Source organism: Chelonia mydas, chromosome 7, assembly GCF_015237465.2.
Source record: "Chelonia mydas isolate rCheMyd1 chromosome 7, rCheMyd1.pri.v2, whole genome shotgun sequence".
Classification (NCBI taxonomy): Eukaryota; Metazoa; Chordata; order Testudines; family Cheloniidae; genus Chelonia; species Chelonia mydas.
Window position 1 is genome coordinate 25,092,868 of NC_057853.1, and position 13,280 is coordinate 25,106,147.

Below are 13,280 nucleotides of genomic sequence, written 5' to 3' on the forward strand. Positions count from 1 at the left end.
GTGCAGGGGGTGTCCTTTCCCCAAGCCCTCTCCCCTGAGCGACATGGCTGGGGCTGGGGTGAGGGAAGTGGAGTGGGCTGCTCCCGGCCCCCCGCTAATCCCCCGGGCTACTCTGAGGCCGGGCTGCTTCTCTTCTGCCAGTTAGTGGAGGGGGATCCCTTCCCCCAAGCCCCCTCCCCTGAGCAACACAGCTGGGGCCGGGGCGAGGGAAGCGGAGCGGGCTGCTCCCGGCTCCCTGCTAATCCCCCGGGCCACTCTGGGACTGCGGGGCTCCAAAAGTGCCCCACCACCACTCCTGCCTCCCAGACCCTGGGGGGGGGGGAGCCCCTGACTGCCCCCGAGACCCTCTGCCCCTTATCCAACCCCTCGGCCCCGGCCTGGCACCCTTAACACGCTGCTCAGAGCAGCGTGTCGGAGCTTTACCGCGTTGTATACGAACCTGCGTTATATCGGGTCACATTATATCGGGGTAGAGGTGTACCTGGAAACATAGTCCACTATGACCAGGTAATTATGTCCTCTGAAATTGCATGAGTCTGCAGCTTGTCTCTCCCAAGCTCTGTCTGGTAGAGGCATTTCTACACTTTAAGGTTCAACATTGTCTCTTGAGGTTATTTATACTAGATCACCTTTCAAAAGTCCAATATTCTCAAATCCTCTCTCAAGTTTTCCACTTTCTCACCAGGCCCATCATGGCTGCCACTCTGAGGCTGAGCAGGTTTCGGTCTTTGATCATATGCATGCTGAATGTATAGTTTTTGTAAGTTGTTTCTGTGGTGAACTGGTTCATGCAGTTCAGAATACCTGCAAGTCAAATCAAGGCTGTGTCAAGTGATTTCAGCTCTCTGAGGGGTTAAAGGTGATTTTACATCTACAATGACAGTCATATCTGCTCCTAAGTCAATTCTAAAGTCAGTAGTCTTTCCATGAATATTCAGTTTCACTCTCCAGGTAGGCTCTGTGTCATCACATGTGATAGCTCCCAGAACAATGGCTCTTGATTGTCTGTAATATGAGTCAACTCCTGACTGTGTTGGTATGACAAACAGCTGCAAAATGTCCATATTTTGTGTATTTATTACACCTTGTGCCTTTGGCTGGACATACATCATTTCTTGGGCTATGAATTTTTCCACATCTTGTACAGTTAGGCTGAAAGGCTTTGGTGTTTGGAATTTGTGCCTCTTAGTCTGGGAGTTCTCTCATTGAGAGAGTGCCTCAGGGGTTTTCTGATAATGACTTTTAGCTCATGCTGTTTACAGCTTCTAAGCTAATTTCTTGTTTTTCAGGTTTTTCAAGTTGCTTCTGCCTTTGGTTATGCTGTTTGACCAGACCAAACTGTTTTGCTATCTGTGTAGCTGTGTGGGTTAAGTCTGTCTTCATCTGTAGCTGCTGTGAAAGATTCTTGTCTGTTAACCAACCCAGTGACTAGCCTGTCTCTGATATTTTTGCGTTGCAGTCCCAAAATCACAGTTTACAGCCAGTGCGTGCAGAGATCTTATAAAAGATTCAACATTTTTCTTGGTTCCTGAATTCTCTGGTGAAAACTTTCTCTTTTATAAACAACATTTCACTGAAGTATAAAGTATGCATCGAACATACTCAGAACCATTTCATAGTCATCCTTATGACTGTCTTCAGTAAAGTCAAAGAATTTAAAGATATGTTCTGCTTGTTTCCCCATAGCATAAATTCAAGAGCATATCTGGATGTCTCTAGTTTCCCTGTCAAGTTTGGTTGCAATGTGAAATCTTGCAAAATGCTGTTTCCAATCCGTCCATTCTGAAGGTTTGTCAAAACTGAAGTTTTCTGGGGCATTTAAGAGTGGCATGTTGATGAGATCCAGCAATCTTTGTTGCTTTTTTACTTCTCTCTGCAACCTTTGTTGCTTTGTTCCTTCTGTTTCTGTTCACCTTTGGCACTAGTTTACTTCCACCACCATATCCTGTATACTCTTGTACACAGTAGGTTGCAGGGCTACTACTTCTACCAGGTTAGGCTTCGGAATCAGATGCTGACTGACTACTCCTTCTCAAGCTTGTATGTCAAGCTTTGGATGTTTTGTTAAACTTAAAACTTAAGCCAGTAAAAGACCCAACAAATGGGATATCTCCAAATACTTTAATAAAAGTAATGGGGAGGTTCCATTTTTCATTTCTTACAATATGGTCACTGATCAGCTGGGCAATTGACTTTTTATATAGATGTATATTTTTTGCTGAGCAAAAAAGTGAATTTAATAGTATTTTACATCTTTCCAGATATTCTAGTCTTATCAAAGACATGCAGCTTATACAATATGTGTTATTGTTCTGTTGTGAGCTTTAAAACTGAGAGTTCACAGTTGTTCATCTATTGAGCTTTCCAAAAACATTATTATAGGTTAATCTGATTTTAGCTCCCTGAGTAATTTTGAACTGTTTTCATGTGGAAGATTCTGTTTCTTCATGTTGCAGACATGACTCTTTGACTATACAGTAATGTGCACTATGATTGAGATGTCTATTACTTTAAAAACAGAAGTCACAGAACAGTATATTCACAACCCACTATAATATAGCACATCTTGACATACTTTTGTTTGGCAAAATATAATCACATTTTAGAATATGATGCAAAACCCAGCTTCTTACACAGATCTTTTTTCCCCAATAACAATGCTGGAGAGCAGTCCAGCAGCAGTCTTCTGGGACTTTCAATTTTTCAGGTGATATAAAATAAAGAAGGGGAGAAGTGTTGCAGTCCCTTTTTTGACCTAGTAGGGATAAATCCTGATTTCTGTGAAGGGCATGCTATAGCAATAGGAGCAGACTGGTTTTCTAAATGTAGTTATTTTGGTGCTATTCTGTGTGAGACACTCTTGTATTCTGGAACAAAAGTGGCTAAAGTAGATTTGTTACTGGCAGCCGCTTCCTTCCCCATCACGGGATATTTTTTATCTAGTTATTTTCATACATCTTGTATTTCCTCTCCCAGGTGGTAGTATATAAATCTCCGGTGTCGATAAAATAAACCTGGTGATGAAGAGAAGATGCCAATCTATGCTTCCTGTAACAATGTCTCATTACTCTAATTCCTGTAATTAAATCATTGCTTTTTTATATAATTAGATATCTTACTCTCTCATCTCCTGTGAGATAATTACTGAGAAGAACAATTCTATCCTGATATATTGAGACCAGGAAGCATTCGGCTTTTAACCTGCCAGTGATGTTGACCCACATGGTGTGAAAGAGGGGCACTTAGTTGCACCTGCTATATACTTAAAATTGCTAACAGCACGTGTTCTAAAACACAGTCATAGCTTTCCAAAACAGTCGTTGCCTGTTGGGATTTCTACCTGTTGGGATTTCTATTGTTGTTCTGTTTGTTTGTTTGTTTGTTTTTGTGGAAAGAAATTTTTCCGTTTGGCTATTTTTGAGGCTGGCAAGAATATGGGGGGGAAACAGATTCTTTTAACCAACAGTCCAGTGAAAACAGCTCAAGGTTGACACTTACCATGGAAACAGTATTAACTGAGAACTAGTGCTTTGGCTTGGTTTAAAAATTTATTATTTTAACTGTCCATTGGGCACAAAGAGAAGAAAATGTCCTTAAGTCTAGAGGTATACACTTGAAATGTGCACACTGTGTATGTATGAGTAGCTGGTGCACACATTTTTGTGTGCAGAGAAGTTATCATGGGACAGGCGTGAATGTTCACTCACATGTGCAGACGCACACACACCTATTGCTAATATCTGCAATTGAGGCACAGATGAAAGAGGAGGCATCAAGGACTTAAAAACACCCAAACGATTTCCCAGTGAGGGTATAAATCAAAACTGTTCCAGACCTGTTTTTAATTTAATAATTGGACTACAAATAATAAAGAACAAATTTGTAGTGAGATAGATGCTACTTGACCACGGATGCATTATGCTGTTCTGGAAAACTTATGATTAAATAGGAAATACTGTGATTAAATAATGTTGCAGTTATGACACTAATCAACTAAATCAAAGACATTTAAAATAAACGGGGATTACTCTCTCATTATCTCACAGATTTTTCAAACAACAAATCCCCATATTGGACAAGGACAGGATATTGACTATAATATTGTCTTTCTTAGTTTTTGTTCGGAATTTAAAGTAGAAATAGGCTCAAGTCAGAAAATTCCGATCCAGATTTTAAATACTGCAGATTTCAGGGGTATTCAGATTTTGGATATTTCCTCAATATGGAGAGAAGATCCTAAATAGTATTGATTTATCTCAGTGGGAAACACTAATTTTTATGTATTTTATTAGTTAATTTCTGAGTCTGTTTCTGAGTCTGTTTCTCTGGAACCATATAATATTGGGGTTTCTTCTTGGGGTTTAATCCAGAAGAAAGTTGATACAATATCAGAATGTAAGGTCCTTATAGTAATATTAACTTGTCCAGATGGCTTATATAGAGTACATGTGTATATATGGATAATCTGTGGTAAAAATTTAGTATCCTAACTTGTAATCAAAAGTATTATACATGTGCAATGCAGGCAATCTTGAGTTTCCATAAGGACCTTAACTTATCCATTCCATGACATGTTTGTGTTCAAATGTTCAATCGCGTCCCATGAGTGTCCCTTTCTTGGCATGCTGATGGAATGATCCATGCTTGTTTATACAGCACATTCTGTTGTCTGGGCTTGTGATCTGTCTGTCACACTCCCTTTCCTATCCGTAGGAATCTATAACTCCTGTTCTTTATTTTCATTGTAATATGTCAGTGTTACAGAACATGCTGAATTCTAGGTAATATTAATCGGAACTGGGCATGCTCTCTGTGCATGGTATAAAAATTCAGTCCTTCCACTCTAGTGCTAGCCTACCCTTATCAGCATATTTGCTTTAGTTGTCATATCATGTTACCTTGGATTTATATAATACTACATGATTTAAGATAAGAGGATAACCTAATACATAATGTGATATGATACAACTAGAATTTTTCTTTGTGTGCTTGTTATTCAAGCAATGCACATAATCAATATTTTAGTGTGGTAGGGACACTGATTACTTACTACTTAAATTACCTTAGGAAGCTCAGGATTTTGTTATTATACAGCTTGACTGTATTCAACATTTGGATTTTACATTCATGGAATTAGACATTTGGTTGCACAGTCTGTCTGTAGTACTCTATGGCAGTGAAAATCAGATAATGCGTAATCATACAAATATACTTTTAGAGTCAATGAAGTCATTTTTTACTCGAGGGCTATTAATTCATTTGTGGTATTTTGAATGTATTTCTAAAAACGTGTTAATCAGAAAACAGGCAGTTGCTGATGGGTTTACTGTTACTTATGCTTTCAAGGCCAGATTTTCATTCTCGTTATTTTTGGGGTGGGGGAGCCTCAGTTTTTGCAAGCCCAGGATAAAATGTCAAAAAGCGTTTAGGTGACTTTTGGTAATACTTAGTCTTGTAAGTCACATAAGTGCTTTTGACAATTTTACCCACAGAGTTTTGTGCCTGAAGAGATGGAGGCCAGTGTTTGAAAATATGTGACTTCATTAATATATGGGGGGGAGGAACGGACGGAAATGGTTCCTCGTAGTATTTGGAAGAAATACATTTTATTTTTGAATGATAAACTGTGCTTCATGTTCCAAAAGAGAAGTAAAAAGATAGATACAAATCCAGCATGGAGGTAATCAGTTATTTCTTCCCTCTATACTTTTTAACAAAAAGACATCAAAGAATAAACATCCTTGTCCAGATTAAAAATAATTGACACCAGAAAAAAATAGTAATGAATGCATACATATAATGAAAATAATTAGTAAAATTATTGTCAAATTTGACAATCATTTTTAGGAATATAAAAACCATGATGGGCAGTCACATTTTTAAGGCTCCGTGACTGTCTGCTACAACTTTAACCTGCTGGTTTCCATCCAATGTAATCTGTTTATAATTGTTCAGCTCAGACTGAAGAGGATTTTACTAAAAACACTCTTTAAACATTTGAATAGGGACTCAAGAAGTGGCTATGTATGTGAGAATGGAAGCAGGCACTAAAACCAAGAATTTTCTGTACCAGTGAGGATTAGGCAGAACTAAGGAGGGTGGAATGGAGAATGAATCACATTGAACGCATTTTGGCAAATGATTCAAGGGTCAATCACACATGCTCTTTCTAAAATAATGGCCAAAAGCCTATATATATAGTTGCTGTTGGATAACTCTGCAGCTACAACAGTTTGTCGTGTCTTCAAATTCATTGGTTTCAGAGTAGCAGCCATGTTAGTCTGTATCCGTAAAAAGAAAAGGAGTACTTGTGGCACCTTAGAGACTAACAAATTTATTAGAGCATAAGCTTTCGTGAGCTACAGCTCACTTCATCGGATGCATACAGTGGAAAATATAGTGGGGAGATTTTATATACACAGAGAACATGAAACTATGGGTGTTACCATACAGACTGTAACAAGAGTGATCAGGAAAGGTGAGCTATTACCAGCAGGAGAGGGGGGGAGAGAGGGGAAAACCTGTATTTCACTGTATTTTCCACTCCGATGAAGTGAGCTGTAGCTCACGAAAGCTTATGCTCAAATAAATTGGTTAGTCTCTAAGGTGCCACAAGTACTCCTTTTCTTTTTGTGAATACAGACTAACACGGCTGATACTCTGAAACCAGCTAATTTGCTTATGTTTCTTATTTAATTTTCTTAATTAGCTTTAGGTAGAACTCTGCCACAGCTGGAAATGTCACGTTCTTTGTTAATCCATGGCCACGTAATCATGAGTAAGATTCATTTCATGAATTCTTAAGCAAAGGAGCTATCATCTTGTTTTATGTGCTGTCATTTGTCACTATGCTTCAGTGTTAATGTCGTTAAGTTATGTTATCCTTTGCCTTATTTCTGTGTAATTGCAGAGAACATTTATTATAACTTCAGAGTTGACTTGTTGTTTCCTAGTTAAATGATTAACCTTATATGATTTATAAATATGTAATAATTCACCAACATTCTAAATATTTATTTTAAAAAGGGGAATAATGCTTCATTCCTTCTAGAATTTGAAGCACATGCTCTTTTAAAACACACAAGGTATTTCCTATCTTTCTGTGATTTCTTCTTTTAAAAAGAAGTACATAGCCTCCCTGGGTAGTGTATAGACCTCAGCTGCATTCTTTCCCTTTGACGTGATAGAGTAGCCAACTTTTTGTATGTTAGAATGTTGATTCTTTTGGAATATTTTGGATTTTTAGGGTTTTCGGACTGAGGCCTGGTCTACGCACAGTTTTTGTACTGGCATCATTATGTCAGTTGCGGCCATGGGTTCTGGTTTTTTATTTTTGCTTTTCTTACTGATGGTATATGATGCAACCCCTATTATGGATGCAGTTATACCAGTATAAAGATGCCTTATACCAGCATAGTTTATTCTCCATGCCCTCAGGGAATAAGCTCTCCTGATATAAGTGCCTTCATAGAGGTATAATTGTTTCCATTCTAGGAGGGTTGTACTGCTTTAACTATACTGGAATAGTAAAGCAATACAACTTTTGTATGTAGACCTGGCCTAAAAGAAGAATACTTCCACTGTTCTTGCTTGCAAAGCAGAGACTGAAGATGCAAAGCACACCCAAATATAACAGTACTTAAACCCTTTGGAGTAAACTGAAAGGATTTGGGCAATTACATGTGTTGAGTTTTTATGGGGTATACAGAATATTCTACAGTTCATTTATTAGTACCTTATGAAATATTACCATGTGAACAAAGTACATTTTGTAGTGCTCTATCCCTGACTTTTTATTATGTGTCTTTCATCATTAATTCATCATGCTTGTCCTAATTAATAATGTGGATTAGTTTATTCTGTAAAGTAAAATGTACTGAGTGTTGCCTCCAATTTACACATCTGCTGTTTGGCTGTCTAGACCAGAGTTCCTCTGGCATTTCATTCTGTCCTTGACTTGTTGCTGATAATGTTTTTCCCTGGAACTTAACAGCAAGAGGTGTTCAATTATGTACACTGTAAAAGGGGAGAATGTGTTTCAATAAAGCATTTCCATTGTGTCTTCATATGAGAATTCACAATCTGGTTCTGCTTCTAAATTAAAAAATGCTAAAATGCAACTGTTATGGTTTTAAAATAGTCCTCTACTTTTTTCTCTCACTTTTATGAAAAATTTTGGCTATAATTTTGAGGATGAGATTCTGGGCTTTTTCTTTTTCTTTTTTTTAATTCCCTTGAAGAGATTCAGAGATAGCATAATTACATATTAATCTGATTAGGCAATTCATAGATTTATTTAGGTTTAGTAATGATATATTATGCATGTCAGCAGCTATGCTTAAATATTAACATCACGTCCAGTAAAAACATTTGACTTTTATGGTATTCTCTCTTCTCTTTCATCAAAGAGAAAATACCACCTTGGCAAATGATCTTACTGGATCTCACAAGTCATGCACTGGCCATAATAAATATGTTGGTTGTGTTAGTAATAGGTGGAAAAAGAAGAACACTGTGCTTAACTGTGGGGGAGGAGGGCGTAGAAGACACGTTGTTTCTACTGTTACTGTTGGTAATTTTTCCTGAAAAACAGTTATTTCTTGTGAGAGTACATGCTCTGTAATACTCCCAAAGTTAGTGAAACTTACTGTATTGGCCACTGGTGCTCATTTGTGGGATGAGTACCATCAACTGTGGTCCTTGAAATACTTGCTGGTGGTCCTTGCTCTCAGCTGCTAACGCACATATTAAAAGAAGTTAAAAGTATTACTTTTTTCATGTCAGCAATTGCTGTAGTAGCCACAGGGTTGTCATTATGATTGCAAATGATCGTGAAGGTGGTTCATGCACTCATGAATGAGAGGGGAGGAGTCCATGAGGGAGACGCTCTCTACCAGAACAGTGTGAGAACCCGTGGGGTGATTTCCTGTGGGATTGCTATTTGAACTTGGAAGCTGCTATAACTTTTTTCCTCCAAGATTTCAAAATATACTTTCTAAATATGCCATTGCCCCCTCCTTCTGCTTTCTATCCTTTTGTTTGACGGTAGTTTGCATAAACTCTATTTGTGCACCTAGTTTAATGATGCCACCAAATTGTAGGGAAGAGTACGCTGACATCAAGTCATTTTAAATGAGGGGTCATGTTACTCCTTTTTCTCTAGTAAAGGGAAGATCAGAAAAGATCAAAATTAGGATAGTGAGGTGGAATAGCTAAAAGTACAAGACATTAACAGTGTTGTCAACTCTTGCGAGTCTCGTGGTAATTGATGTTTTTCTGCAAGCCCAAGCTCCGTGAGTCAAGTGATTGTGTGACAATATCAATTTTTGATTAAAAAAAGTTTCATGGTTGTGGAGAAAACCATGAAAATGTTCACCAAGTATATAGTAGGGGCTGAAAACCAAAGCACCCAACATTTACTGTATTTTTTTTTTAAAAATCATGATTTTTCAGTCAATCTCATAATTTTATGGGGTTCAACTCATGATTTTCGAATGCTTGGGACTGGCAATACTACGTGCACTTAAAATCACAGATCACAATAAAAAACAGTTGCTCAGTCTAGAGTCTGTTGTCCAGGTCACAAAAAACAGTGCCAGGTTTGACATGATTCTGCATGATTTACAGTCTGCACAAAGAGGCCCAAAATTTGGAAAAGCGGAGATGTCAGAAGTGAAGTGCCTTAATATTAACACGTATACATTTATGCAACACTTGTCCATACTATTTCCAGGTGTAGTCATTGGCACCAGTTCCTCAGTTTTATGAGTACTGACAGTCATCTACAGTTATTAAAATGTGGAGGTAACTACAAGGCTGACTTCTTCAGCTTTCGACAAACAACAGGGTGTGTGAGGTTATATCTTTTATTGGACAAGTTTTTGAGCATACACAGAGCTCTTCTTCAGGTCCAGGAAAGGAACTCTGAGTGTCACAGTAAAAGGCAAGATGGAACAGATTGTGTAGCGTAAGTAGTTAGCACATATTGTAAGGGACCATTCAAGGTAGAGTCACAGGACAAAAAGAGGGGGTTAAACATTGGATTGATAGTTTAATTCAACAATCTGTAAATCACTAACCCCCTCTTTTTGTCCTATGCCCGCAGAGGTGTTAGTGGGCCACTCTACCTTCAGTGGTTACAATATATGCTGACAACTTATGCTAAATAATCTATTCCACCTTGCATTTTGCAGTTGATGCTGGGAGTACCTTTCCAGGACCTGAAGAAGAGCACAGAGTAAGCTTGAAAACTTGTCTCTCTCACCAACAGAAGGTCCAATAAAAGATATTACTTCACACACCTTTTCTCTCTAATATCCTGGGACTGACACTGCTACAGCTACACTGCATTTTTCAGCTTTGTTTTTTGTCTCGCGTCTTCTTGTATCTTTTCCAAAGCAGCTGTTCTTTCATTGCTTTATCTCTGACTGTAACGTAGGAATTAGCGATATTGACTACAGGGGTCAAGCTACCTTATTGTTTTACCACTATTAAGCCATACAGGTGAATTATAATTATTTCTATATGTCGCTGTAAGAGTGTGCAGACCTATAAGAATATAGACTGTCACTGCTTTGAGGGGCTTTCTTTAAAGATGTGTAATATTCAGATACTTCAGTGAGAAATAAAACAATCCTGAATTTTACTTAAACTTGGGCCTTGCCATAAAACTGGGGCCCAATGTGTCATCTATATGTTTTTGCTTACCTTCTTTACCACACATAGAATTCACAGACTGGGAAATAAATCTTCTGTTATCTCAAACACTTATCTCTGTTTGACAAGGAAGACAACACAGCTGGATAAATAAGGATCAAATGTACTGACTTCTCTTGTTTCCTAAATCAGTTTGGTGCAATAGAAAATGCAGAGCTCTGTTAAATGTTTTTTCATACTATTTGTTTTTCACTGGGCATAGAGAATTCTCTTGTGATGAACTTGTGTGAAGACTTCAGAAGCGTATCTGTCATGTCACAAACAAAAAAGTGAATATGTGACAGAATGGGATCACTGACCTATTTACCAAAAAGCCAAATATATTTTAATATAATTCTTGTGGTATAAATTCACTTGTTTTTCAAACTTTGCCATGTTGGCTATTTGGAGATAGCATTTGTTCGTTGAAATTTATATATTGGAAAGACCTAATGTCAACTGTGTGTGCACACGTGCATGCACGCATGCACACGCAAACACAATAAACTTTTATTTTTGTATTTTAAGTAATTTTAATATAAAACATTCATATTGTCTTGTCAAACTGCATGCAATACACAATGTGTAAGTGTTTCTCTCATGGTTTTGGTTAGAAGTAAAATATTTTTAATATAACAATATAATGTAAAGAGCCCATGTGACTTAGGAGCCTAAACTCATTTTCAAAATGACTTAGGCATTTTTGAAAATTTTACCCATTGTCTTTACCAGTAGTACAACTGTTAGCGTATTTGGGCATAATTAATTAAACTATAATAATATGCAGGGTTTTTGTGTGTGTTTCATGGAGTGCATAGTGTTCTAACAATTCATAAAAGGAAAAATCAAACACAATCTCAACCATCATAGGGAAGACTTGTAAGTGGAAAGTAATAGCAGCCTTGTGAAACTGATCACATTCAGAAATGGAATAAGTACAGGGCATTTGAAAATTACGTAAGGACCCAATCAGGCAAACAAATACAGTACAAGAATATTTGCTTCTGCGCAGAGTAATTTGGTGCTGGGCAGCAGTAACTATGCTTGAAGTGAAACTGTCGGATTTGGGCTGGTAGGTTTTGGCTTCTACTTTGCTGAAGCATGATAGTAGTAAGAGAACAGAACATTCCCATTAGGTTGTGGTGGCTGAAGCACTTCTTTTGGTCAGGAGTTCAATTCTTCTTTGAATCACCCTTCTGAAGTCACAACAAGGAGTTTAAACATAATAGTAGAGTGCACCTGTCTTTAAATGACTGCTCAGTATCTGAGCAATAAGTTTCAGTCAAAAAGTTCTCACTAACTTCTCATTAAGATATTTTGTGTTAAAATGACTACTGGAGAGGGTATGCAGCTCTGACAGAGCTACCATCCCCCTCTGTCAGGTTAAAATAGGTGTCTGGTGGGTGCCTACATGGAAGTTGAAGATCCCGTATCCTTTTATGAACAAATAGCCATGGCAAGTTTGATTCATGCAGCTAATTATTATACTACCTCTGAATTATGCCTAAAATTGGGGTTTATAATTTGGATTACTGTGAGGTGATATGAGGAGGTGGGAGGATAGGAAGAGGAAGCAGACCCTAATATATAGTAGCTAGATAGAATATGCCAATAAGAAAACAATGGCACAAACAAGTGAATATAGAACGAATAGTCACATGTAGCTGATATCCTCTTGAACTATTAATATGCGTAAAGAAAGAACAAATGATTAAAGTATTATTTTGTGATATCTGTTACATGCTTACTTATCTGTTTCAAGATCTTCTTGCTGGCAACTTGGTAATCTTTACCAATGTCTGAGCTTTTCTTTCCATTTTATTTTACAGAAGAAACGGAAACAGAGTACCCAAGATGAAGATGCAATCAGTATCTGCAGCCTTGATGCAAGAGTGAGTAATTTCTTTAGCGGGTTTTTTCTTTTTTTTTGTCTTGAACTAAAATGCGGATATCCTGTTGTTTCCTGAAACAAAGGTACATTGGCCATTTCAGCTGCAGTCTGTTCATTCATGGCCTGAAATAACTGTAGTTTTGCATACTACTTAAATTTAACATATATCATTGCCAACTAGACTGAAAATGTCCTGATCCTATAGTGTAATAATTGGAGGATAATAATGTCAGTAGAATAGACTGTTGTTAGAAAGTAATGGATCCCCGGTCGCTAGATAAATATCAAGACAAAAATTCAGTGTGAAGCCAAGATGCTAAACCAGATGTGAATTTATTCTGTTCCATCATTGTATTACATTGATTTTATTTCAATTATATCAAATGATGTATTATGTTAATACTTTCAAAGTGTATAACCTTGGTATTAGTTCAATAGTGAGAGCTAAGTGCATCGTTAGTGAAGACCTGTATTGTGATTGTTCTGTGGAATATTTCTGACATCCAGAAGCCAGCTTTTACATAAAGGATGCAGTTTTTAAATGTGTACAGCTTTTTTGTTCAAATAAGCTGATTCTAATTGGCTGATTCTCCTCTGTTCTTCCTGTCTCCTCCTTAGGGCTACCCCCAAAAACCCCAACCCCAAAACTGTTTCTGTAAATAAATTTGAGATATCCAGTAGCCTTATTTGGTAA

At 37.6% G+C, this 13,280-nt stretch overlaps 1 protein-coding gene across 5 annotated transcripts in view; it reads left to right on the forward strand.

Annotated features, from left to right (window-relative positions):
- The window catches only part of ARHGEF3 (Rho guanine nucleotide exchange factor 3), a 306,129-nt gene that overhangs the window by 125,464 nt on the left and 167,385 nt on the right, over nt 1-13,280 (forward strand). For all 5 annotated transcript variants that reach the window (XM_037903918.2, XM_043550619.1, XM_043550620.1 and 2 more), the window contains one exon: nt 12,525-12,587. In XM_037903918.2, coding sequence (XP_037759846.1) covers nt 12,525-12,587 — 63 coding nt within the window. The remainder of the gene's footprint in view (nt 1-12,524; nt 12,588-13,280) is intronic.